The following is a 26427-nucleotide window of genomic DNA, read 5'->3' as shown; positions in this document are numbered from 1 at the left end:
GCTGCCCCAAAATTTCTTCTCCCATAACCACCACCTTCAAGCCACGCACACAAACCCAACACCGAGAATCCCAAGCCACCTACAGATTCATCTCCTAAGAAGCATGGATCTTGTCAAATAACTGAATCTTAATGCAAAAATTGTCCTTTCATAAAATTAATAGTTGGCCTTACAATCAGAGCGTCAAGATTGGATCTTTTGGTAATGAAGCTCATGACACGTCTGGGATATGCACCCATCAATGTCTCTCCCAATCCTTAACTATCTTTCCATGAAGAAACAATGATGATGAGATTGTATTGATTTAAAACCCAGTATATCCAGCTGAGAGAGAGAAAGAGAGAGGGAGGGAGAGAGAGAGAGAGCGGCGCTCACGAGGAAGTAGAAATGTTTGGGTGACGACGTCGTTTCCTAATATTTTTTTCATAGATCTATTTATGGGTTTTGGGTCTTAAGCAATGGTATTAAAATGGGCTTTGGGTAATGATATGTTCGGGGTGAAAAAAGCTATAAATGCCTAAAAAATATTAAGAATAAAAAAAGAAAGCACAAAATGCTACAATATATTTATAATTTTCAATTTTTTATTTAATTTTTAAAAAAAAGTTATATATAGTTATATATGTATCTATTTTTAGGTTAAAATTAAATATTAAAATAATTATTTTTTAGTCTGACACAGCACCAAACATAGGTCTTCACTATTTTTACAATCCAACTTCTTAATTTGATGTAGCACCAAACGTAGGTCAGTACTTAATTCAACTTAGAACAATCCGAGCTAATCCAAAACAGTCTCAAGATTTAGTCTAGTCCATGACAGTCCGTAGTACCAAACGACCCTTATGGATCGGTTGCACCAGTTCCAAGGCTACTTCTTCTCAACTCCACAGAGGTCTTTTTTCCTCCATCTTTGTATTGGGCTATTGTTTTTTGGGAATTCTACTAACAATTATGCTAATTTGGAAAATGACTATTTTAAATATATTTTATTTTAATAGCGGTATCAGATACGGGGTTTTTGAGGGGTAAGACTCATTTTATCCCCTGTGTATTTTTTTTGTTATCAATTAAATTCATTTGTATTATCGAGTTTTCAATAAGTTTGTACGTAAAGTTAGCCCACGTCATTTTCAAATCATGAGTCCATCCCTAGGGTTTAGAAAGTAAATGGAGAAATACAACAAGAGCCACAAAAGATTGAAGGAAAACTATTTTCTGTCGGTTATATTTGTAATGAAAAAGAAAATCATAATAGTTGCAGAGAGAGTACCTGAGAGAGAGAGAGAAGAAGGCGCGTCACGAGAACGAATTTGAAAAGCAAAAATTAGTTGGGTACCTTCTTGGGGTGTAACGGTTGATTAAGGTTTTAAGCACCGGTTGTCTTATGGTGTGACGGGAGTGCACCACTGTACATCAGTTTGGCTTTGTATGTTTGCCATCTGTTTGCTACGCTGTCGTTTTTGCTCTATGTAGAATAAAAAATGATGGCACAATCTTGCAATTCTTTTATCAAACTTCCTTAATTTTTCTCTAATCTCTTTCAAGAAGGGCAACCTTCAAATATTTAATCTCACCAAATAAGAGCATATCTCAAGAGTGACAAACTCTCATTTTGATTATATTTGAGTTAGCCGTTAAATCGTCTATTTATGTGGTTCAATTGAAACACACTCGAGAATAGCTCAATTATAATTTTCGGTCCAATTTTCATTTGTGCAAATGAAGCTTTTCAAATAGAAACAGCAATTTTATCTCCAAAGACTTTGTTCTGAAGCAAGGCTCTTGGAATATATATAAACAATAATACAATTATCATACCAAATCAAAAGAAGCTATATAAAAATATATAATACAAATGACAATTACTTAGAAGGCTCAAACCAAATGACCAAATGGAAAAGGCACATCAAGTGTTTATTTGACGCTCTTCTTCAGATCTCTTGGGGATGGTTGAAGATGTGGTGCTCTTGGTCTGAGAGGAAGCTGTTGAAGTGTTATTGCTCCTTTGATGTGAACTCTGGCTTGAGGATGACTCAGTGAAGAAGATTATGTGCTCCTGGTCGTCTCCAAGGAATTGGAGAGATCTTGGTATTGGTGGCAAGTTGACATCTGAAACTCCCTCAAGGATTTGCACCACCTGGCCCATTGATGGCCTATGAGCCTCATCATCTTGAACACACCAGCAAGCAACTCTACAAATCCTTGTGAGCTCTTGTACATCAGCATTTCCATCTAGTCTGGGGTCTAATAGGCTCAGCACATCAGTTTCTGCAGTGCTTATCTGGCTAGCAGCCCAACTTGGGAAGAATCTAACTTTGCCATCTTCAGATTGCTCAGAGTTTCGTCTTCCCGACACAAATTCAAACAGCATCATTCCATAGCTGTAAACATCAGCTTTCATTGTTATTGCCACTCCTGAAATCCACTCTGGTGCAAGATAGCCTCTTGTCCCTCTTATGGTTGTCAGGACCCTGCTGAACTCTCTTCCAACAAGCTTTGCAAGGCCAAAGTCTGCCACTTTTGGACCAAGTTCAGTATCTAAAAGAATGTTTTCTGGCTTTATGTCACAATGTATGATGCAATCTCTGCATTTCTCATGAAGATAAGCCAACCCTCTTGCTGTCCCTAGAGCAATTTGGTACCTTGTTTTCCAATCCAAAACATTTGGACGCGTATCATGGAAAAGGTGAGAATCCAATGATCCATTCGGCATGTAATCATAGACCAACATCCTTTTTGTACCTTCAGAGCAGAACCCGCGAAGCCGGACAAGATTGACATGTTGAATTGTCCCTATTGTGCTCACTTCAGTTCTGAATTGCTTCTCTCCTTGGTTGACACTTTCAAGCTTCTTTACTGCTATGACAGATGAATCAGGCAGGGTCCCTTTGAAAACAGAACCAAAGCCTCCTCCCCCCAATTTTTCTGAGAAGTTCTTTGTTGCATCTTGCAGATCTCTGTACCCAAAGGCCACCAATGAACCCTCTACTGCTTTTCCCGTTCCAGTCACTCTCTTCCTTTGTCTCAAGATTACAACCACAATAAGGCCTAAGAGAATTGCTATTCCAGCAGCTGAGCCTGCCACAACACCAATAATCAATCCCTTATTGCTTTTAGGACTCTTAAACTCTGAAGCTGCAAGTCTGAGGTACAAAGTTATTCCCTGACTATCACTTGATGTGATTTCTTGCAGATTGAAGAGGTCTCCTATCCAAATTGAACATCCACTGCTATTATAAGCATAAGCAGTGCAAGAGCAATTATTTAAGCAGATTGATTCACATCCAGCAATAGTCTCAACCTTCACAGACTGCTCATTTTCAGGCAATGACATCCCAGGCTTTTTCAGAAACTGGTCTTGCTTCCCGTCAGCACTAGTAGCATTCTCACAATGCAGAGGGGTTTTTCTTTTACACCCACCAGAATAAGCCTGCAAATTCCAATCCCTCTGCAACTTTGGCTCAAAACCTGTCAAACAATTACAGGAGACCGTGCTTACCTCGTTGCAACTGCCGAATGCCCCGCATAAATCATAAACTTCACATTGCTTTCTTGGTTGGTTCCAAAACAAATTCCACTGGCTGGAAATCTCCAACCATGTGAGTTGCTGAATCTGCCCTGAGGTATGCATCACGAATCGAGATATTGTCTTGGGATTATAAACAGAATAGGTGAAATAACTTTCGTTTTTGTTTGTAACATAGCTGAAATTGTAGATATAGTTAAGCCTCATCTCAGGAACCCAGCTGAAAATACGTGACTTTGCATCCCATGGTCCACTGCTCCAATACTGTCTAGACCTATTCCAAAATATGAGATATGCATTACTCCCATTGGGGTCAAGCTCAAGAGTGAAAAGACCTGGTGCAGGATCCTCTGAACTCTTCCATGAAGTGAGAATTAAGGTTTGATTGGTGACAGTGTTGAATCCAATTCTAGCTCCTGGTAGCCATGTATGAGCTGGATGATCAAAGCTTTGCCACAAAGGCTCTGATGTATTAGCATTAGACCCAGCGGTTCTTAAGACAAGGTTTCCACTATCTAAAAGAACTGCTTGTGCAGAACCTGAGGTGGTGGTGGAGGTTAAATTTGTGGACCAAATTGGAGTGTTGGACTCATTAAAGAGAACTAAATTACCATCTGAGATCCTCAAGACTGAAGAAAATCTATCAGAAACTGGTGTTTCCTTATTTGCCACCCAAACTATGGTCTCCAAAGATACTAGTTGTTTAGAGTACCACATGCCTATGTAGTAGTTTGAAGAATTACCTGGTTTGAAGAAACCCAGCTCAAAAACCTTTCCTACAGAGACAATAGTTTGATCACCAGAGAGAGATTGGTTTGCAGCGATGGTGTCAGCTGCAAGGCAAACATGGGTTTTGAGATGTAGGCATAAGCAAAGAAAAAGCACCAAACTTTGTTTGGTTTTGGCATCCATGGCTGCTCAAAACCAATTTGCAGACAAGTTCTAGATAATGTATTGCACCAAGAATTTGAACTTTAAATAAAGGAGGGAGAGAGAGAGAGAGAGAGAGAGAGAGAGAGAGAGAGAGAGAGAGAGAGAGGAAGGACTTGAATTTTCTATTCTACCCCATGGTTTTGGTCATTTGGTGGAGATTGGACTTGGGCAGCTGTGCGGCAAAGTCATCATCGTGTCATTTGTGGCAAAAACTCAAGATAAACTCCTGTCTGCAAGTAAAATTTTGTCACCTTTGGAGAAACTCAGGTCATGTGGTCAACCAACCATGTAATAAGATTGGACCACAAAACCATGTATGAACAGAGTTTGATGCAATTGTTTCATTATTATGGTAATATAGCAAATTTATATTCCTTCTTCAACAGTCAAGAAGAATTCAGTCATGATCAATTCTACTATCTATCCATCAACAGATGAACAAAAAGTTTGAAACTTGGACCCATTGGCTAGAGTTTCCTTTTGTTTTGCGGTGTTGAAAAGGCTACACAAATCACTTTCTTTCCTAGATTTGTGCTTTATTGCTGTTTTTTTTTTGTAGGCAATTATTTTTCCAACCAATGTAACTTGTGGCTGGCGGTTCATCAGATAGAAAATCATCACTGGTTGGGTTCATATGGAAGCAATCTCAGCCGTTCATTTCATCGGTTTTTTTGTGATAAATGTTGAAACCAACCTTAGTACTTGAAGGGAAAAGTCCAATAATAAAGACTCATTCATCTCAACCCTGCTTGTTGCTAGGTTCTATCTTGATCTCTGGTCAAGCTTTTTTATCTAGTTGGCAGAAAAAGGTATCAACAGATATGAAACAGCACGAAATATCAATATCGAAAAACTCGGTATAAATTTACTGAAAGCAATAATTTTATAAAAGTAATCAAATTCTTTTGAAACTACCACCAGTGTAAAAAAAAATCAATTCCAATTCTCTCGGCTCGACCCACAAAGTCTATCCAGGGCATAATGCCCAACCGGGTAGATTCAGGGACTAAGGGCAGCTGATACGGCAGTCTCGGCGACACCAAGTCGACTCGAGTCGCTCTAGCAAGATTCGAGGGGCCAGAAGGTGTCGGCGATCGATCTGCAGAATCCTCGGTGAAATAGTGACCCGAAGAACGCCAAATCCGGCAAAGTCTCGGGACACCAAGTCTGCCGAGCCGCAAATCCTGGCACTCACGGTCCGAGCATCCCCGAAACTCGTGAGGCAATGTCAAGTGCACTGACAGAACTGTAAACAGACTAGATGTCCGTAGACATCGGTCCATATGAGGGTAATCACAAAAAAAAAAAAAATGGGTACGGGGGGGTTTGAAAATAACTATTTTTAGAAAAGTCTGATCAATAACTGAAGTCTAAAATCATGCTGCTATCTCATCTGATATAAGCCTCAAACTCTGTTTCTATAACTTTTTAGCATGTGTAAGTAAGCAGCACAAAATTATAGAACTATTATCGTACTAATCATGCCCGGAAACATAATAAAACTTATTCAAGATCAACTCATGAAATTTATTCAGATAAACTCATTTATAAAAACTTATTTATATAAAATCATTTATGTAAACTCATTTATATAAATCATTTATATAACTCATTTATATAAAATCATTTATGAAAGAAAGTCCACTCACTGCTGGTCCGAGCTAGCTGGACCTCTTGAAGGTCCCTCCTGTGATTCTGGCGGGCCTCTGATGCCTGATCACCCAAAAAGATTAAATTAATAAAACTGCTCAATAACAGAATTTAATTAAACACCCTGCCCCGTGCACTCATTTTAAAGTCAATCATAGGCCCACTTTATCCTTTTAGACAATTAGAACGGCCTTGAAAGACCCGAAGTTTTACTAAGCGATAAACCGTCAGACCGGCTGATCCGGGACCCCGTAGGGTCCACGATCTCCGATGGCCAATCTGAGCTTCTCTAAAGGTTTCTAACAGAGAAGGAACCATGTTTTGCGAATTTGGTCCGAAACGGACGGTCAGATTAGCCAAAATCGCGTTATCGCTTAAAATCCAAACCCTAGCCCCAGGGTTCACGATTTTGGAGTATCCGGGACTTCGATTCACAATCCGTCGAATCCTACACGATCCTGGAATCATGTAGTACGACATATCCAAAATTGAGTGCGATCCAACAACTCGACGACACTGCACCCAAGGATCGCGCAATATGGAAAATCCGTTCGGGGCTCAAACGGACTCCAAATCGAGATCTGCGAAATCCTACGTGCTCGTGACGACACGAGGATCGCAAAACTACACAGAGTCACTTCACTACCCTCGCCCACGGGCCACCACAAGCGCGGGCAGTTTGGGTGTCCAAAGCGATAACGGCTCGCCGGAAAAAAACTCAAAACCAAGACTCCAAACTTCTGTCCTAGGTAAAACACCCCATTTGGAGTCACTTTTGTTCTTGGACATACCCCCAAAAGTGGCCGAAAATGGCCGAGCACGGCGGCCGAAGTTCGGCTGATTTTCAAATTGAAAATTGAGTGATCTACAGCAAGAATTGATAGAAACCCAGCCAACCATCAGTTAGAGCATGAAAAATAGCTGAGAAACCATACCTTACTCGATCGATTTGGTGGAGAATTGAAGGAGAACGAAGAGCTTGAAGTTTGGACTGGAAACCGGCGGAAAACTCCAGATTCCGGCGAACTCCGGCCGAGGCAAGGGCAGCGACGGGTCGGGGAAGGACGGCGGGGGAGTGGCGGTCAGTTTGGCATCATTGCCGGAGATCAGCTCGGCCTGTGGTGGCCGGGGTGGCGACGGAAAGGATGGGAGGTCGTGGCTGGGCGCGATCGGGAGGAGAGAGAGAGAGAGGAGAGAGAAATGAGGAGAGAGAAGGGAGAAAGAGATAAAAATATGACTTTTGTCCAAATTACCATTTTGCCCCTCGCGGTATTTTGATCGTATTTTCTTCGTTACAACTCTGATTCGAGTCTACTCCGTGTCTACGGACTCGTTTCGCCGTGCTGTACGCAACGGCGTAAGTGGAATTGCCAAATTCTTTCTTGATCAAAAAGTCAACTTTTTCCCTATTAAATAATGCGAGGACAAGATCGTCTTTTTGCTAGAATAAATTAATCCTAATGTTTAGATATTTTGTTACTTTTTAGATATTTTGTTTTGGGTTATTACATGCAACATCATAATTAACTCATCGGTTGAAGAAAGAAAATAGGTTCAAGGATATTGAGAAATTGCAACGTAATAATATATTGAAGAGCAGTGTAACTTTTGGGCATGTATAAAAGGAGTTAACTAAAGCCAATTGAGATTTAGGGCATGTTTACATTTCAATAATAGAGAAAGTAAGGAATCAAAGAATTTAGGAATCAAAGAACTACTGAATCGGTATGGGAAAAATCATTTCCGTTAAGCTGTTTTTTAAACATATGGAATTCGCAAAGGAATGTGGTTGATTCCCATAATGAATTTGATTACTAAAATGCCCTGCCCATTTTCACCACAGCACATATATAATTTTCAAATTGGCTAAGGAGACCAAACTAATCCTGCAGCAAACGAGTAAGGCGGTGCAAACATGAGGAATCAATATGCTGAACAATATGAACAACTAGAGCTCAGCTCAATGATAATGTTAATAACACCTTTGTCCAGAGCCAATTTCAAACGAAAAAATAAACTTCAATAAATATATATTTTTCACCTACGTAACTAGTAAACAATCAAATAATAATAACCTACATATATTAAATACAGGGAACTTCTTGGAATTGGGTATCTATTTATTTTTAGGGTTGGAGTGTCTTGGAACTTCTTGGCGTGAGTTTTTATTTTTTTTTAGGGTTTGAGGTGTTTTGGAATTATGGTAAAGTGATAATGGTATTTTTGGAAGTTACTAAGAGAAAACAGGAATGTGAATCGTATCAACTACTCCCTCCTAGTTGATCTGATACCTAGTTCTGAGGGGATGTGATTACAGATTTTGAGGTGGGGCCCACTTATTTTTTCATTCCTGATTGCAAGTAAACGCAAGGGAAGTCAGGAATGGAAATCATTTCATTTCCTCCCATACCCATTACTGATACGTAAACATGCCCTCAAAGTATTGAAACCTGTGAATTGATATTCATATTAGAGCACAGGACATAAAGCCAATTGCCAATTATTTATTTGGGTAGTTGTTAATTAATTTAGAAAAGTGGAAAGTTTGCTAGGTTAATAGGGTAAATCAGGAAAAATCTTATTGAAGTATTATTTTCCTCTCACAATAATGTTATCAAATAAATAAAAAATAAAGAATTAACTATAGTTAAACACATGGACATGTGTCAACTTTTGAAAAGGGTGGTGAGGGTACACCTAGGGTTGTGAACAAAAATGCACCCGTGTTGGAAATAAAATCTTGTAATTGAAGGATTATAAATATTGTAATTGTCTTTCCCAAATTAGACCTCAAGGTTTATGAGTCAAATCAGAATTGTAGCCTTAATTAAAAATTATGCTAGAATAAGAACTTGTAAACCTAGTATATAAAGGATAATATTATATACGGTAGCATATCAATAACAGAACGATTATTCCATCTCTTTCATTCTTTACAACGCGTGGCGTGGTATGTGATTCAGAAACCTCATGTCGTTATTGGTTTAATCACATTGGATTTGAAGGTAAATTCTGAGAAGGAAAAATCAGAAGCGTACAAATACTTTTGTAATGGGCTCATTGGATTTGAGTTGAAACTTCGGAGAGAGAGGTTGGTGGATTGTAGCTGCTGGACAAGAAGCCAACGATTCATTTGGGCCGAAATGGGGAAGGCAAGATGAGTTTGTCTTTCACTGTGAGTGAGGTGTTTGAGGACCTAGACAAGAACGGCCTTTTACTTTCGAGCTTGTTGGCAGCTATCAAAATGTCAATTAAAATGAAGCTGGATAATAGCTATAAAGTCTCATGTCCATATCCACCCAACCTACTCACTATTTTGGTGTTAAATGACAAAGAAGATACACCTAGCCTTATTTTCTTATTCCAGGCCAATTTTAGTATGTCAAGTAGAAAAGTTATCATGCATAGCATATTGTGATTAATCGAGAATATCCACGTTTGAAGTGGTAATGTGGGTGCTTGAGGAAGTGATGCACTAAAGAACCGAAAAAAGACATCACTACACTTCATTTCTGGTTTGAAACCCATGACAGTGATCTATTAGTAAGAAATTACTTTTGACAAAATCCCTTCTTCTTTTTTTAAGTCAAGAAATCCCATTTTTATTGTTGTGGAAGAGTTTGCAGTTTTCTAGTGTTATTGGGGCCTGAGGCCCAAGAATAAGAACAGCCGCTACCAAAGTAAATAGCCCTGACAAATCTTCTAACAAAGAAGTCCTGAGACAATAATACCATGACTTTTTTTTTATAGCCAAGTTTACAAAGCTTGTCAGCAACAACATGAGATGAGACAACTTAACATGGCCAGCCCAAACAACATGGAAATATAGGTGGGGGCTGGCTTCAGGGGTTCAATCCCACCATCAAACTATTTAAAATGTTTAAATTTATTAGTTTTCTCGTATATATTTATAGTGGGATTGAACCCCTCAAATAAGCTGCTCACTCTAAACTCCTCATTATAATCTTTTGGTGACTTGAGGCACCAAATATCATCTCAAATTTTATGTTCACTAATTTTTTGGGAAGATGCTAACGGGGTTCAGTGGTAAGAGCATTAGCTAGCATATCAGTAATTACAAGTTGGAATCACAATGACACCTTCCATTCCCCCGTCTAAACTTTGATAACAAAAAAAAATTAAATTAAATTCTGGGAAAGTAACATAAAAATTTATGTGATTTGTCACATCATCGGCGGCAGTATGGTTGATTTATATTTATGCTGCATGTTTGTTAATAAATATCCCAAGTTGATCATTCATATATACAAATTGTAAGAGACATTAAGGCCCCCAAAGTGTAGCCGGAAGGGTAAAATGGTCATTTGTGCCCGACAGTTGCCAGGTGTCGGACACGCATAGGGCTTGGTTCGAATTCCAAAGTGGAATTGGGATCGGGTCCTGTCATTGCAAGTTTCCAACCAAATAATTTTAACATTGCAAGTTCTGGACTAATTAATTCTGGTTTTATTATTCTGAATAAAGCTTACTCCGTAGGAGCAAAATATATTGGAGTTGTAGAAATTCCAAAAACGATGAAGGAACCAAGCTCTGCAATAATACCCTTTATTGTCTCATTCCTCTTGCTCTGCAGTATGGTTCATTCTATCATTCATTTCTGTGCTAGTTGTGATCCACCAGTAAAGACGATACCAACATCATGGACTAAAATAATTAAATAATGCAGAGCAATCACCAAAGTATAAAAAATAATCAAGCAATACAAAGTACTAAAAAAAAGAAGAAGAAAAAGCAGCATAGATTATTACCTATCTTTCACTGAACAAATGGAGGAAGCTTGCAATTGAAGAGCAGTGTAACTTTTGTGCGTGTATAAAAGGAGTTAACTAAAGCCAATTGAGATTCAAAGTATCTGGGTGTGTTCTTCAAAGTATTGAAGCCTGTGAGTTGATATTCATATGAAAGCACGGGACATAAAGCCAATTGCCAATTATGTATTTGGGTAGTTGTTAATTAATTTAGAAAAGTAGAATGTTTGCTAGGTTAATAAGGGTAAATCAGGAAAAATCTTATTGAAGTATTGTCTCTCTCATAATAATGTTATCAAATAAATAAAAAATCAACTTTTGGAAGGGGTGGTGAGGGTACACCTAGGGTTAAAGTGGTGAGCAAAAATGCATCATTCCAACACTCCCCCTCAAGTTGGAGAGTGAATGTTGTGAAGTCCCAACTTGCGACTTAAGTAATTGAAGGCATCTCCTCCCAAGGCCTTCATAAATATATCTGCCAGCTCATCTTGTGAAGAAATATAGGAAGGAGAAATTACATATGCTCGCAGTTTCTCTCTCACAATGTGACAATCAATTTCAATGTGCTTGGTTCTTTCGTGGAAAACTGGATTTGCAGCTATATGTAGTGCAGCTTGATTGTCGCAATGCAAAAGTGCAGGACCCTTCTGTGTAACTCTTAAGTCTCGCAATATATAGCGTGCAACCATGTAATCTCAAGACATGTGATTGCCATCCCTGTACTCTGCTTCTGCAGATGATTGAGCAACAGTTGACTGTTTCTTTGATTTCCATGAGATAAGAGAATTTCCTAGAAAAACACAATAACCTGTTGTTGATCCCCTTTTTGTTGGACAACCTGCATGATTTGAATCACAATAAGCTCTCAACTGAAGGTTGTTCATAGCCGGGAAAAACAAACCTTGACCAGGCGTGCTTTAATGAATTTAAAACACGAAGTACGGCCTCCATATGTGGTTTTCTGGGTTGGTGCATGAACGGACTCAAAATTTGAACAGAATAAACAATGTCTGGCCTTGTGACAGTAAGATAAATTAATCTTCCTACCAATCTCTTATATCTCATCGGATCGTTGAGAAGATCACCATCTGTGGGTTTCAATTTCACATTTTGCTCCATTGGGAATTTTTCTGGTCGTGCACTTGTCAAGCGTGCATCTTGTAAAATGTCTAAGGAATATTTCCTTTGTGACATAAAAAGACCTTTCTTAGATCGGAAAAATTCAATGCCCAAAAAATACTTCAAGTCACCAAGGTCCTTGATGCGAAACTGTTTGAGAAGGAAAGATTTAAGACGTTCCATTTCTTGACGATTATTGCCTGTAATGAGAATATCATCAACATATATGAGCACATTTGTTATAAAAATCTCCATTAAGAGAATAGTCAGCCATATATTGTTGAAAACCTGCTTTCTTAATAGCACGGGAAATTTTGGAGAACCAAGTACGAGATGCCTGTTTAAGCCCATAAAGAGACTTATTCTGCTGATACAATAGATTCTCCCCCTGTCGGCAAAGACCAGAAGGAGGAACCATATAGACCTCATCCTGTAAGTCACCATGGATAAAGGCATTCTGAACATCAAGTTGGTGAATAAACCAATTACGAGCAATAGCAACAGATAAAAGGCAGCGGAGAGTAGTAATCTTAGCAGTAGGGGAGAAAGTCTCACTGTAATCAACATCCTCAATTTGGGTGTAGCTTTGGCGACGAGGCAAGCCTTGTAGCGCTCAATGGAGCCATATGAATTGTATTTAATTTTATAAACCCATTTGCAGCCAATGAGTTTGTGACTAGGCGATAAAGGAACAAGTGTCCAAGTACGATTGAGTTGCAATGCGTCCAACTCGGCTTTCATGGTAAGTTGCCAATGGGGATCAGAAGCAGCTTGAGCATAATTAATAGGCTCGCAGGTTCCTAAAACATTAGCAAGAAAAGCACGATGCGAAGGAGAAAGACAATGATAGGAAATAAAATTAGATAAAGGATGACGAGTACATGAAGAAGGGGTTGGCCCCAAGGAGGATGACAAGTCAGGGGAGGTAGAAGAGAAGCCCATAAAATAATCATTTTGCCAACACGGTGAGTGCGTCGAACGAGTGGAGTGTCGGGGAGGTGGTGGGTTCTGGGCATCAAGCAGATAAGGAGGAATTGGGTTAGTAGTAAATGAGGGGATTGCATCTGTGGGCACGGTAAGGTTGGGAGGAGAAAGAGGCCCAGCACGAGCTGGGGATGAGGGGGACAGTGGGCTAAACACGGGCCCAATATCTAAAGGAGGGAGACTAGATGTTGGAATGGGAGAACCAAGTGGCGGAGTGGGTTCGGGAAGTTAGGTTTGTAGAAGTGGAGTGGGATCGGGTAGATGGCTTTGTGTAGGTGTAGTGGGATCGGGTAGATGGATTTGTGCAGGTGTAGGTGATGGAGTGGGACTAGGTAGGGAAAAAAATGTATCATATGGATATGGTACAGGTAAAACCGATTGGGGGAGAGAGCTGGGTGGGGTGTTTTGGTGGGATTGAAAAGGAAAAATATTTTCAAAAAATTTGACGTCCTGACTCACAAATTTTTTTTGGGTGTTAAGATCATAAAGTTTGTAACCCTTTTGCCCCGCAGGGTAACTCAGAAAAATACAACGCTGGGCCCGAGGGTCAAATTTGTGAGTGGGATGGACGTTGGTGGTGTAACACAAGCAGCCAAAAACACGAAGGTGATCAAGATGTGGTAATTTGTGATAAAGCAGTTCAAAATGGGATTTATCAAACAATAAGGGTGTATGTAAATGATTGATTAAATACACAACAGTCAAAACATAGTCACCCCAAAAAGACAAGGGAATATGCGATTGAAAGCACAAAGCACGGGCAATGTTGAGGATGTGCCGGTGTTTATGTTCAACTACACCATTTTGTTGAGGTGTATAGACACAGGAGCGTTGAAATTCAACCCCGTGGGAGACAAAAAAAATCCTTCAAAGAAAGAAATTCATAACCATTATCTGTACGAAGGGTTTTGATAGTGGCATTAAACTGATTTTTGACCAAGGCAAAAAAGGATTTAAGCAAGGTTTGTGTTTCAGATTAAGTGACATAAAAAACACCCAAGTGCATCGAGTAAAATCATCCACAATGGTAAGAAAGAAACGTGCACCAGTATGTGAGTGAACACGGTATGGACCCAAATATCACAATGTAACAATTCAAACAGTGAAGAAGTTGATGTTCTAGTTAAGGAAAAGAGAATTCGAGTTTGTTTGGCCATATGATAGACAGTGCAAGAATGGTCAAATGAAGAAGATATAAAGAGAAAAGATTTAGATGACAACTGAAGGCGAGCAGAGGAAGGATGTCCAAGACGATGATGCCATATGGTGGATGCTTGTGTGACATGACAAGAGACAAGTGCTTTGGTCAACAGCGTCATATAATATAGGCCTCCATTTTGTTTACCCCAACCAATCATCTTCCTCGTAGCCAAGTCTTGAATAACACAAAAATCAGGAAAGAGAATTATACAACAATGAAGAGATTTGGTGAGTTTGCTAGTAGACATTAAATTTAAACAAAAAGTAGGGACATGAAGAACATGTTCTAGGGTGATGTCTTTATTAAAAAGAATTGTGCCTGTGGAATCAATAGGAAGAGGAATTGCTATGACTAAAAGGGAAGAGTCGGATGTGATGTGATCCGTAGCTCAATTGTCAATAATCCAAGAGTTAGAAAAAATAGAATTAACAGACATTGGGGGAAGTGTGAAATCGACATGCTGCACTATAAAAAGAATTTGGGTTTTCAGAGGGAAGTTGGGACAAATTTACCATGGTGGCAGCGAGTTGTTTGCATTGTTCCCCTGAGAGGCCAGCAAGGACGTTGAAGATGGGCCCCAAATGAGAGAAAGGGACTGTCTGAAAAAGGGCTGCTGGAAGACTTGTGTTGACCCAATGTGCTGAAAAATTGGAGCATGTATTGTTATTGCTATCACGTGGCTGCTGTGGATGGCTGCTGTGGATGATTCCCAGCAAGGACACTGGAATTGTCTATGGTGAAGACAAGGGAGTGAAACCCTCAAAAGTTTCAAAAGAAAATAAAGATGTAAATCACGAGCCATCGGATTGGTGCTCTGATATCATGTAAAGAATAAAATAGATGAAATAATAGTTCGGTTATTGATATGCTACTGTACATAATACTATCCTTTATATATTAGGTGTACAATCTCCTATTCTAGCATAATTCCTAATTAAGACTACAATTCGAATTTAACCCATAAACCTTGGGGTCTAATATAGGAAAGACAATTACAATATTTACAATCCTTCAATTACAAGATTTTATTTCCAACACGTGTATGACTTAATTAATCCAAAACATACGGACATGTCATTATCAGTTCCTCCCGGCAATATTGGTTGCATTTACATCAATTCACAAATAATAGGAACATAAACATTATCTCTCCGCTGACCTAAGGACATGAGGCCAATTAAACATCCATGTCCTAAGGACAAACGATACAGAAAATTGTTCATTCAAAGACATGAGGGGCCAATTTATCTGATTCAAAGTAGTAGTTTAGACTATCCCTTTGTCACGGAAAAAAAAAGAAGTAATTTGTCGCATCATGTCCCTGACTGAGTCATCATCCTCCGTTATAAATCAATACTTAAAAGGATGTTTAAACCTTCATGAGCATTGTTGATTTTAATAAGGATGCATGACAAAGCAAGCAACACTCTCCAACCTCCAAACCAGAACCCTCTTCGTATTAAAATAGAAATCAACCTCTTTTTTTTTTTTTTTGGTGTGGACAATGAACCCACCACCGTCCGTACACATCCAACCTTCCTCCTCCAGCTTCGGCTAACCAGGGCAACCCCAACAGCCTCCGGCGGGGACCGGCGGAATTAGGTCGCGATCGCCGTCTATTTAAGCGAGGAGAGGGCCTTCGCGGTCCAATGGGCTATACAGAACTACCTCCGGCCCGGGGACTCCGTCGTCCTCCTCCACGTGCGGCCCACGAGCGTCCTCTACGGCCCCGAGTGGGGCTCAGTCGACCCCAATCTCCCCAACGACGCCGTTTCCTCCTCAGAGTTTATATCTATGACTTGCAACATGACGATCATTGTAAAACATTCTTTTGGCTGTATCTCTATTCTTGTAATGGTGCATGCCAAAAGGAACCTTGCAAATTTTTTTAAAATATGAAACAAACTTATCATGCAACCCAAAGAAGTTCAAACTCTGTTGAGAAGCAACCCATTGTGGTGCTTCACCCAATACTCTCCGGGGCGTTCTCCCATAAGCACCACTGTTGTGTCCAGAAAAAACCAATGCATTAGCTTCCAAACTTTTACCAAGCTCAACCCAGTCACTATTCTCTACAGCTGGATATCTGTAACTTGGTTGTTCCTTCACCAGTGGTTTTGTTGATCCCTAGGAGTACGCTGCCTCTTCTTCCACTTCTTTACAAAAAATCTATTTTCTTCTCCATCGTGGGCGCAGGCTCTGCCACTACCAGTCCTGTTATCTTCTTCACAAACACTGCCATTAGAATCTTCAAGTTCGACCTTGCTGCATTGAAGTACAGCAGAGGGTTGGCTGGCCTGAAGATCCTCAAGAAAACTATCACTTCTTACTTCATCAGACCAATGGCTGCTCATCTTTGAACAGTTATTAGAATTCTGAATGCCAACTGATGAACAGTTCTGGGTATGATCAGGAAACCCATCAAGGGAGCAGATGGGAAGTTTCTTGTCACCATCACATGGGAGATCACTTCTTAGCTAACTTCCCTTTCTTCTTATTCCATTTCTTCTTCTTCTCTTAAATCTTTCCATCTGGATTTTCCGTACATAAAGATATAGGATTATCCGTACATAATATTTCCCCTTTCTGGTTCATCGCCTTTCCGTTCATATTCTTTAGACGAATCTAATCACACACCAAGAGGGTACACAAAAGAAGAAGAAGGGTTCATTCCATCCTCAAGAAACTTGCACATAGCAATTCAATCTCATCCAAAGAAACCCTAACATACCCAACTTATATGTGGTCTCTTTTTCAAGGAAAAATCCAATCTTTTTCAGTAAAATTCATAGAAAGTAAAGGGAGAAATACAACAAGAGCCACAGAAGATTGAAGGAAAACTATTTTCTGTCGATTATATTTGTAATGAAAAAGAAAATCATAATAGTTGCAGAGAGAGTACCTGAGAGAGAGAGAGAGAGAAGAAGGCGCGTCACGAGAACGAATTTGAAAAGCAAAAATTAGTTGGGTACTTTCTTGGGGTTTAACGGTTGATTAAGGTTTTAAGCACCGGTTGTCTTATGGTGGGACGGGAGTGCATCACTGTACCTCAGTTTGGCTTTGTATGTTTGCCATCTGTTTGCTACGCTGTCGTTTTTGCTCTATGTAGAATAAAAAATGATGGCACAATCTTGCAATTCTTTTATCAAACTTCCTTAATTTTTCTCTAATCTCTTTCAAGAAGGGCAACCTTCAAATATTTAATCTCACCAAATAAGAGCATATCTCAAGAGTGACAAACTCTCATTTTAATTATATTTGAGTTAGCCGTTAAATCGTCTATTTATGTGGTTCAATTGAAACACACTCGAGAATAGTTCAATTATAATTTTCGGTCCAATTTTCATTTGTGCAAATGAAGCTTTTCAAATAGAAACAGCAATTTTATCTCCAAAGACTTTGTTCTGAAGCAAGGCTCTTGGAATATATATAAACAATAATACAATTATCATACCAAATCAAAAGAAGCTATATAAAAATATATAATACAAATGACAATTACTTAGAAGGCTCAAACCAAATGACCAAATGGAAAAGGCACATCAAGTGTTTATTTGACGCTCTTCTTCAGATCTCTTGGAGATGGTTGAAGATGTGGTGCTCTTGGTCTGAGAGGAAGCTGTTGAAGTGTTATTGCTCCTTTGATGTGAACTCTGGCTTGAGGATGACTCAGTGAAGAAGATTATGTGCTCCTGGTCGTCTCCAAGGAATTGGAGAGATCTTGGTATTGGTGGCAAGTTGACATCTGAAACTCCCTCAAGGATTTGCACCACCTGGCCCATTGATGGCCTATGAGCCTCATCATCTTGAACACACCAGCAAGCAACTCTACAAATCCTTGTGAGCTCTTGTACATCAGCATTTCCATCTAGTCTGGGGTCTAATAGGCTCAGCACATCAGTTTCTGCAGTGCTTATCTGGCTAGCAGCCCAACTTGGGAAGAATCTAACTTTGCCATCTTCAGATTGCTCAGAGTTTCGTCTTCCCGACACAAATTCAAACAGCATCATTCCATAGCTGTAAACATCAGCTTTCATTGTTATTGCCACTCCTGAAATCCACTCTGGTGCAAGATAGCCTCTTGTCCCTCTTATGGTTGTCAGGACCCTGCTGAACTCTCTTCCAACAAGCTTTGCAAGGCCAAAGTCTGCCACTTTTGGACCAAGTTCAGTATCTAAAAGAATGTTTTCTGGCTTTATGTCACAATGTATGATGCAATCTCTGCATTTCTCATGAAGATAAGCCAACCCTCTTGCTGTCCCTAGAGCAATTTGCTGTCCCTAGAGCAATTTGGTACCTTGTTTTCCAATCCAAAACATTTGGACGCGTATCATGGAAAAGGTGAGAATCCAATGATCCATTCGGCATGTAATCATAGACCAACATCCTTTTTGTACCTTCAGAGCAGAACCCGCGAAGCCGGACAAGATTGACATGTTGAATTGTCCCTATTGTGCTCACTTCAGTTCTGAATTGCTTCTCTCCTTGGTTGACACTTTCAAGCTTCTTTACTGCTATGACAGATGAATCAGGCAGGGTCCCTTTGAAAACAGAACCAAAGCCTCCTCCCCCCAATTTTTCTGAGAAGTTCTTTGTTGCATCTTGCAGATCTCTGTACCCAAAGGCCACCAATGAACCCTCTACTGCTTTTCCCGTTCCAGTCACTCTCTTCCTTTGTCTCAAGATTACAACCACAATAAGGCCTAAGAGAATTGCTATTCCAGCAGCTGAGCCTGCCACAACACCAATAATCAATCCCTTATTGCTTTTAGGACTCTTAAACTCTGAAGCTGCAAGTCTGAGGTACAAAGTTATTCCCTGACTATCACTTGATGTGATTTCTTGCAGATTGAAGAGGTCTCCTATCCAAATTGAACATCCACTGCTATTATAAGCATAAGCAGTGCAAGAGCAATTATTTAAGCAGATTGATTCACATCCAGCAATAGTCTCAACCTTCACAGACTGCTCATTTTCAGGCAATGACATCCCAGGCTTTTTCAGAAACTGGTCTTGCTTCCCGTCAGCACTAGTAGCATTCTCACAATGCAGAGGGGTTTTTCTTTTACACCCACCAGAATAAGCCTGCAAATTCCAATCCCTCTGCAACTTTGGCTCAAAACCTGTCAAACAATTACAGGAGACCGTGCTTACCTCGTTGCAACTGCCGAATGCCCCGCATAAATCATAAACTTCACATTGCTTTCTTGGTTGGTTCCAAAACAAATTCCACTGGCTGGAAATCTCCAACCATGTGAGTTGCTGAATCTGCCCTGAGGTATGCATCACGAATCGAGATATTGTCTTGGGATTATAAACAGAATAGGTGAAATAACTTTCGTTTTTGTTTGTAACATAGCTGAAATTGTAGATATAGTTAAGCCTCATCTCAGGAACCCAGCTGAAAATACGTGACTTTGCATCCCATGGTCCACTGCTCCAATACTGTCTAGACCTATTCCAAAATATGAGATATGCATTACTCCCATTGGGGTCAAGCTCAAGAGTGAAAAGACCTGGTGCAGGATCCTCTGAACTCTTCCATGAAGTGAGAATTAAGGTTTGATTGGTGACAGTGTTGAATCCAATTCTAGCTCCTGGTAGCCATGTATGAGCTGGATGATCAAAGCTTTGCCACAAAGGCTCTGATGTACTAGCATTAGACCCATCAGCTCTTAAGACAAGGTTTCCACTATCTAAAAGAACTGCTTGTGCAGAACCTGAGGTGGTGGTGGAGGCTAATTTTGTGGACCAAATTGGAGTTTTGGACTCATTAAAGAGAACTAGATTACCATCTGAGATCCTCAAGACTGAAGAAAATCTATCAGAAACTGGTGTTTCCCTATTTGCCACCCAAACTATGGTCTCCAAAGATACTAGTCGTTTAGAGTACCACATGCCTATGTAGTAGTTTGAAGAATTACCTGGTTTGAAGAAACCCAGCTCAAAAACCTTTTCTGCAGAGACAATAGTTTGATCGCCAGAGAGAGATTGGTTTGCAGTGATGGTGTCAACTGCAAGGCAAACATGGGTTTTGAGATGTAGGCATAAGCAAAGCAAAAGCACCAAACTTTGTTTGGTTCTGGCATCCATGGCTGCACAAAACCAATTTGCAGACAAGTTCTAGATAATGTATTGCACCAAGAACTTAAACTTCAAAGAAAGGAGAGAGAGAGAGAGAGAGAGAGAGAGAGAGTGGACTTGAATTTTCTATTCTACCCCATGGTTTGGGTCATTTGGTGGAGATTGGACTTGGGCAGCTGTACGGCAAAGTCATCATCGTGCCATTGCAGTCAGAAGAGTTTATCATTGAGTTTTTGCCACAAATGGCGCGATGATATTTTGTCGCATACAGGTCTGCAAATAAAATTGTCACCTTTGGAGAAACTCAGGTCGTGTGGTCAACCAACCATGCAATAAATTGGACCACAAAACCATGTATGAACAGAGTTTGATGCCATTTGTAGCTTTGTCAGCCGCAACGGACCAAGTAAATCAATCTGCGTTTCAATTGTTTCATTATTATGGTAATATAGAAATGAGCCGCGCCTTACTTACGTTTGAGCAAATTTGTGTGCCTTCTTCAACAGTCAACAAGAATTCAGTCATGACCAATTCTACTATCTACCCACCAACAGATCAATAAAAAGTTCGAAACTCGGACTCATTGGCTAGATTTTCCTTTTATTTTGCCGTGTTGGAAATCTTGGCGCGACTTGTGGACTATTGACTTACTTTCCTTACACACCAAGAATTCCTATTATAATTGTAATTGATTTACTTTAATTCATGATTTCCTACTGTAAATAGATTTAGGAATTTATTATTTACTTGCCCATTCAGGTTTCGTTGTATTATAAATATGACCTTCTACAATGAGAAGAATACATAGAAAATTCCCACAAACAAATATTCTCTCATAGTTTTCTTATTTTAACATGGTATCACAGCAGCAATCTTGGGTTTGTTGACTCTAGTTTCTAAGCCCTAGTGGCTACCATAGGGGAGGATGACTCTTCTAATCCTCATGGCGGTAGCACCACTGCTTCCTCCTCTCCTTCAACCAACCATAGCCGAGTTGAGTGCCCAGGTGGCTCAACTAATGAAGATGCAGACTCAGACCTCGAACCTGATCCTAAATCAGGATCCTACCAAGACGACTCCGAACTCGAATCAGACGATGACCTTGAACCCGAATCAGACGACGATTCTGATGACGATTACCTATGAAGCTTCCGCTGCACAGATTGGCATAAAGTTGAATGTTACCAACCATGCCCTATGGTCCCAAGTTGTTGAGTTGTATATCTCTGGCAAAGACAAATTGGGATATATTAATGGCGATCTTCCACAACATCCTTCGACTGCTCCATCGTTTCCCCACTGGCGCACCGAGAACTCTATTGTGAAGGGATGACTCATCAATTCTCTATAGCAAAGCTTGATTGGCAATTTCATTCATTTTCCGATGGCAAAAGCAGAGTGAGATGCAATTACCACAACTTACTATGATGGCACTGACACCTCTCAGGTTTATGACCTGAAACGACGAGTCTCCCGTATGCGACAAGTTGGCGGTTCCATTGAAACCTATTACAATACTCTCCAAAGCTTATGGAGAGAGATTGATTTCCGTCGTCCAAATATGATGGAGTATGAAAGTGATATCAAGCACTATAATGATATTCTGTAGGAAGATCGAGTTTACATATTTTTGGATGGCCTTAATGATCGTCTTGATAAGGCCCCAAGTGATGTTCTTCACATGACTCCATTCCCTACTGTTGACCAAGCTTATGCCTATGTTCACCGTGAAGATGTTCGACAAGCAGTGATGATGGGTTCATCTGCACCCACTGGTGCTGGCTTAGCGGCCAAGAGTGCGCCTCGATCAGGTCCCCATACTCGACAGCCCCATAATTCATCTACTGCGGCCCACCTTCAGATCCAGTCATATGCTACTGCTGCTGGTGCGCCACTTCCTAACACCATCGCATCTTCCCGTCCCAAGGCTCCGACTGATGGAAGTGGTTGCACGCACTGTGGCAACCCCAAACATACCCGTGACACCTGTTTTAAGCTGAATGGTTATCCTGATTGGTGAGAGGACCTCCGCGCTCGCAAGCTCAGAGAAACTGCTAGTAATTTCGGCCATGCTGCTCTTGTCTCTACCGAACCCCGATTAGCCTTGTTCCCGCATGTAGATCCTACTGATAGTCTCGCGCTTCTGGATGTCTCAGGTAACTGTGGTTATGCATTTCATACTTCTGATCTACGAGATACTACTGGTTGGATAATTGATTCTAGCGCCACTGATCATATGACCTTTGATCCGAATGATTTTTTGCACACCACTACACCCCGCCGCACAAGTATTGCCAATGCAAATGGAGTTACCTATCCTGTGACAGGGGCCGGCACTGTTGCCCTTTCACCTTCTCTGTCCCTTTCTAATACTCTACTCGTTCCATCTTTGTCTAATAAATTAATGTCTGTAAGTCAGGCCACTGAACAACTAAATTGTTGTGCACTAATTTATCCCAATTTTTGTTTACTACAGGATATTCTCACCAAGGAGATCATTGGGCGTGGTACTAAAACAGGGGGGCTGTACTATGTGGATGACTTCAGTATGGGACGTGCCAATAGTGTAAAGCATCCGTCTGATGACAAGCACCAACAAATTTGGCTCTGGCACCGACGTTTGGGGCATCCATCTTTTGGTTATATGAGACACTTATTGCCCGAATTGTTTTCTGTATTTAAGGACTCAGATTTTAAATGTGACACTTGCATTCTAGCCAAGAGTCATAGAGCATCCTATCCTTTAAGTATGAATAAAAGTACTATTCCTTTTGCTTTAATTCATTCTCATGTTTGGGGACCCTCACCTATTTCTACTCATTCCGGTATTCGTTGGTTTGTCACATTCATAAATGATTGTACACGGATGACATGGCTTTATTTGATGAAAAATAAGAATGAAGTGTTTTCCCTGTTCCAATCCTTTCACAAACAGATGGAAACACAGTTCAATGCTCGAATACAGATTCTTCGCTCTGACAACGGTGGAGAATTTGTTAATCATGATTTTCAGACTTACTTCCAGACACATGGCATTATTCATGAGACAACTTGCCCCCAGACACCACAACAAAATGGTGTTGCCGAACGGAAGAATCGTCATCTCCTTGAAACAGCCCGTGCTCTTCTCATTGATGGCCATGTTCCTCATCATCACTGGGATGATGATGTCGTCACTGTTATCCACCTTTTCAACCGCATGCCATCTGGGGTCTTGAACTTCAAAACTCCATTACAAGTGCTCGCGCAACACGGGCCTCTGCCCTCTGTTTTGGTGCTTACCCCTCGCATTTTTGGCTGTGTGGCCTTCATTCATCTCCACAAAAATCAACGAAGCAAACTTGATCCATGTGCGCTTCGTTGTGTTTTTTTGGGTTATGCCACTCATCAGAAAGGCTACCGATGTTATCACCCTCCTACCCGGCAAACCTATGTCACTTTGGATGTCACCTTTCTAGAATCAGATATGTTCTTCTATGACCCAGCATCCAATTCTACTCTTCAGGGGGAGATACCGAGTGAAGAGCTCAATTGGAGCAGCTTGGAACATGAGGATATTCATCTATGCACGAAGATTGCTCTCGGCCAAGAAACAATAACAATCGATCGTCCCGAGTCTAGCACGTGCGAATGCTCTTTGCCAAACAACGATCGATCGCCTAACCCTTGCGAAGATGTTTTTGATTCGAGTCATACTCTTACAGACAACTCAGAACAACAAGATGAAGACCCCCCTCTCATTCAACAGTACCAACGGACCAATCTCCTGAGAATATCTTTGAGGTAAATACTCCTACTAGACTTGTGCATTTAGAGGATAAAACTATTGGATATCAATTACCTTTCAGGCAAAATCGTGGGAAGCCACCAAACCGTTATTCACCTGATATTGGCAAGACATCCAAGTATCCAATTGCAAATCATGTATCCACTGAGAAGCTGTCTGAACCACTCAAGGCTTTTGTGCATCAGTTGTTTGCTATCCATATTCCAACCAAGGTCTTTGAAGCATTGAAAGATCCTAAGTGGGTCCAAGCTATAAAAGAGGAGATGAAAGCTCTTGAGAAAAATCAGACTTGGACATTGGAGACTATACCACGAGAAAAAAAGACTATCGGATGTAGATGGGTGTTTACTATAAAACATAATGCAGATGGATCTATCGAGCGATACAAGGCAAGACTTGTGGCAAAAGGGTACACACAGACCTATGGTATAGACTATGAAGAAACTTTTGCACCAGTTGCAAAGTTAAACACCGTCAGAGTCTTATTGTCCCTTGCAGCTAATTTGGATTGGCCACTACACCAGTTTGATGTAAAGAATGCTTTTCTACATGGCGAACTCACGGAGGAGGTGTACATGGACATTCCTCTTGGATATAATACTACTCAGACTGGAACAGTTTGCAGGTTACGAAAAGCATTGTATGGATTGAAACAGTCACCACGTGCATGGTTTGGATGGTTCACCATGGCAATGAAGAACAATGGTTTCAAACAGTGCAACTCAGATCATACTCTGTTCTTGAAACATCGGAAAGGGAAGGTAACAACATTAATAATCTATGTTGATGATATGATTATTACTGGGAATGATAAACATGAAATATCACAGCTACAAGACTATTTGGCTACTGAGTTTGAGATGAAGGATCTAGGTGGACTCAAGTATTTCTTGGGAATTGAGGAGGCTCGATCGCAGCAAGGCATATTTCTATCTCAAAGGAAATATGTCTTGGACTTGTTGACGGACATAGGAATGCTAGATTGCAAACCTGCGGACACTCCTATTGTTCAGAATCATCATCTTGGAGAATATCCGGATCAAGTTCCAACTAACAAAGAAAGATACCAAAGGTTAGTGGGAAGATTGATCTATTTGTCACATATTCGACCAGACATTGCTTATGCGGTGAGCGTTGTCAGTCAATTTATGCACTCTCCAAGTGAAGACCATATGAATGCAGTTCTTCGGATACTTAGATATTTGAAGTCTGCACTTGGAAAAGGACTTATGTTCTCAAAGCATGGTCATCTAAATATTGATGGTTATTCAGATGCAGATTGGGCAGGTAATGTAATAGATAGAAAATCCACATCGGGTTACTTCACATTCGTGGGAGGTAATTTGGTGACATGGAGGAGCAAGAAACAGAATGTAGTAGCTTTATCCAGTGCAGAAGCCGAGTTCAGAGGCATGACTAAAGGGATTTGTGAACTTCTTTGGTTAAGAAAGTTTCTTACTGAACTTGGGTATAAACCTACATCCACAATGAATCTCTTTTGTGACAACAAGGCTGCTATAGCCATTGCACAGAATCCGGTTCAGCATGATCATACTAAACATGTTGAGGTGGATCGACACTTCATCAAACAGAAGCTTGAGGCTAAAGTGTTTCAGTTTCCTTTTGTGAAATCCGAGGATCAATTGGCGGATATTTTGACAAAGGTGATTTCCAATAAAGCATTCCACAATTCACTAGATCAGTTGGGCATTGACGACATCTATGCACCAACGTGAGGGAGAGTGTTGGTGTGACTTGTGGACTATTGACTTACTTTCCTTACACACCAAAAATTCCTATTATAATTGTAATTGATTTACTTTAATTCCTAATTTCCTACTGTAACTAGATTTAGGAATTTATTATTTACTTGCCTATTCAGGTTCTGTTGTATTATAAATATGACCTCTTACAAGGAGAAGAATACACAGAAAATTTTCACAAACAAATATTCTCCTATAATTTTCATATTTTAGCAGGAAAAGCTACACAAATCACTTTCTTTGCTAGATTTAGGCCTCACCATTTGGCCCACGGGCTCATGGGCCGATGGGGGCCCACTCGCCCCATCGAAAAAAAGCCCGGCCCTCCTTGGGCTAGGCTTGGGCTTGGGTGTCTGAAGCCCAACCAGGCCCGATTAAGCCCAAGAAAGCCCTGCCCCGGCCCGCCCACAAAAATCCGGCCCGATAAGCCCGCATACATATATAATTATGTATAAATAAGAGTTTATGTTTAGGATTATATCACTTAAATCACATATATAATTTGTTTCATTTCATTTACTTTTCTTTACTCATTCCTAGTTTATAATTGGATGATTAGCACATTAATTTGTGTCAATTATTAATTTAACAATTATATATATATATAA

The 26427-nt window shown here is 40.3% G+C and overlaps 1 protein-coding gene and 1 pseudogene across 2 annotated transcripts; both read right to left on the bottom strand.

Moving 5' to 3' along the window:
- Positions 1–1797: 1797 nt before the first annotated feature.
- LOC117623054 (G-type lectin S-receptor-like serine/threonine-protein kinase At2g19130) lies at positions 1798–4456 on the bottom strand. The gene is made up of 2 exons (XM_034353900.1): positions 4273–4456; positions 1798–4068 (listed from the first exon to the last, which is right to left on the bottom strand). Exons 1-2 carry the CDS (start codon positions 4439–4441, stop codon positions 1910–1912), a joined length of 2328 nt encoding a protein of 775 aa, XP_034209791.1. The 5' UTR covers positions 4442–4456; the 3' UTR covers positions 1798–1909.
- Positions 4457–17615: 13159 nt separating this feature from the next.
- Positions 17616–20344, bottom strand: LOC117623371 (annotated as a pseudogene). The gene has a single exon (XR_004585120.1). The product of XR_004585120.1 is annotated as a G-type lectin S-receptor-like serine/threonine-protein kinase At2g19130 (transcript).
- Between the last annotated feature and the right edge of the window lie 6083 nt (positions 20345–26427).

Source organism: Prunus dulcis, chromosome 3, assembly GCF_902201215.1.
Source record: "Prunus dulcis chromosome 3, ALMONDv2, whole genome shotgun sequence".
NCBI lineage: Eukaryota > Viridiplantae > Streptophyta > Magnoliopsida > Rosales > Rosaceae > Prunus > Prunus dulcis.
Note: the sequence above shows the minus strand (reverse complement) of the source record. Positions and strands in the feature narration are given on the sequence as shown.

Excerpts from the sequence above, each read along its gene's own strand:
- LOC117623054 (XM_034353900.1), bottom strand. The coding sequence starts at position 4,441 with ATGGATGCCAAAACCAAACAAAGTTTGGTGCTTTTTCTTTGCTTATGC. Across the intron at positions 4,069-4,272 it reads GCTGGGTTTCTTCAAACCAG|GTTCTGCACAAGCAGTTCTT; the intron begins GTAATTCTTCAA and ends CCACCACCTCAG.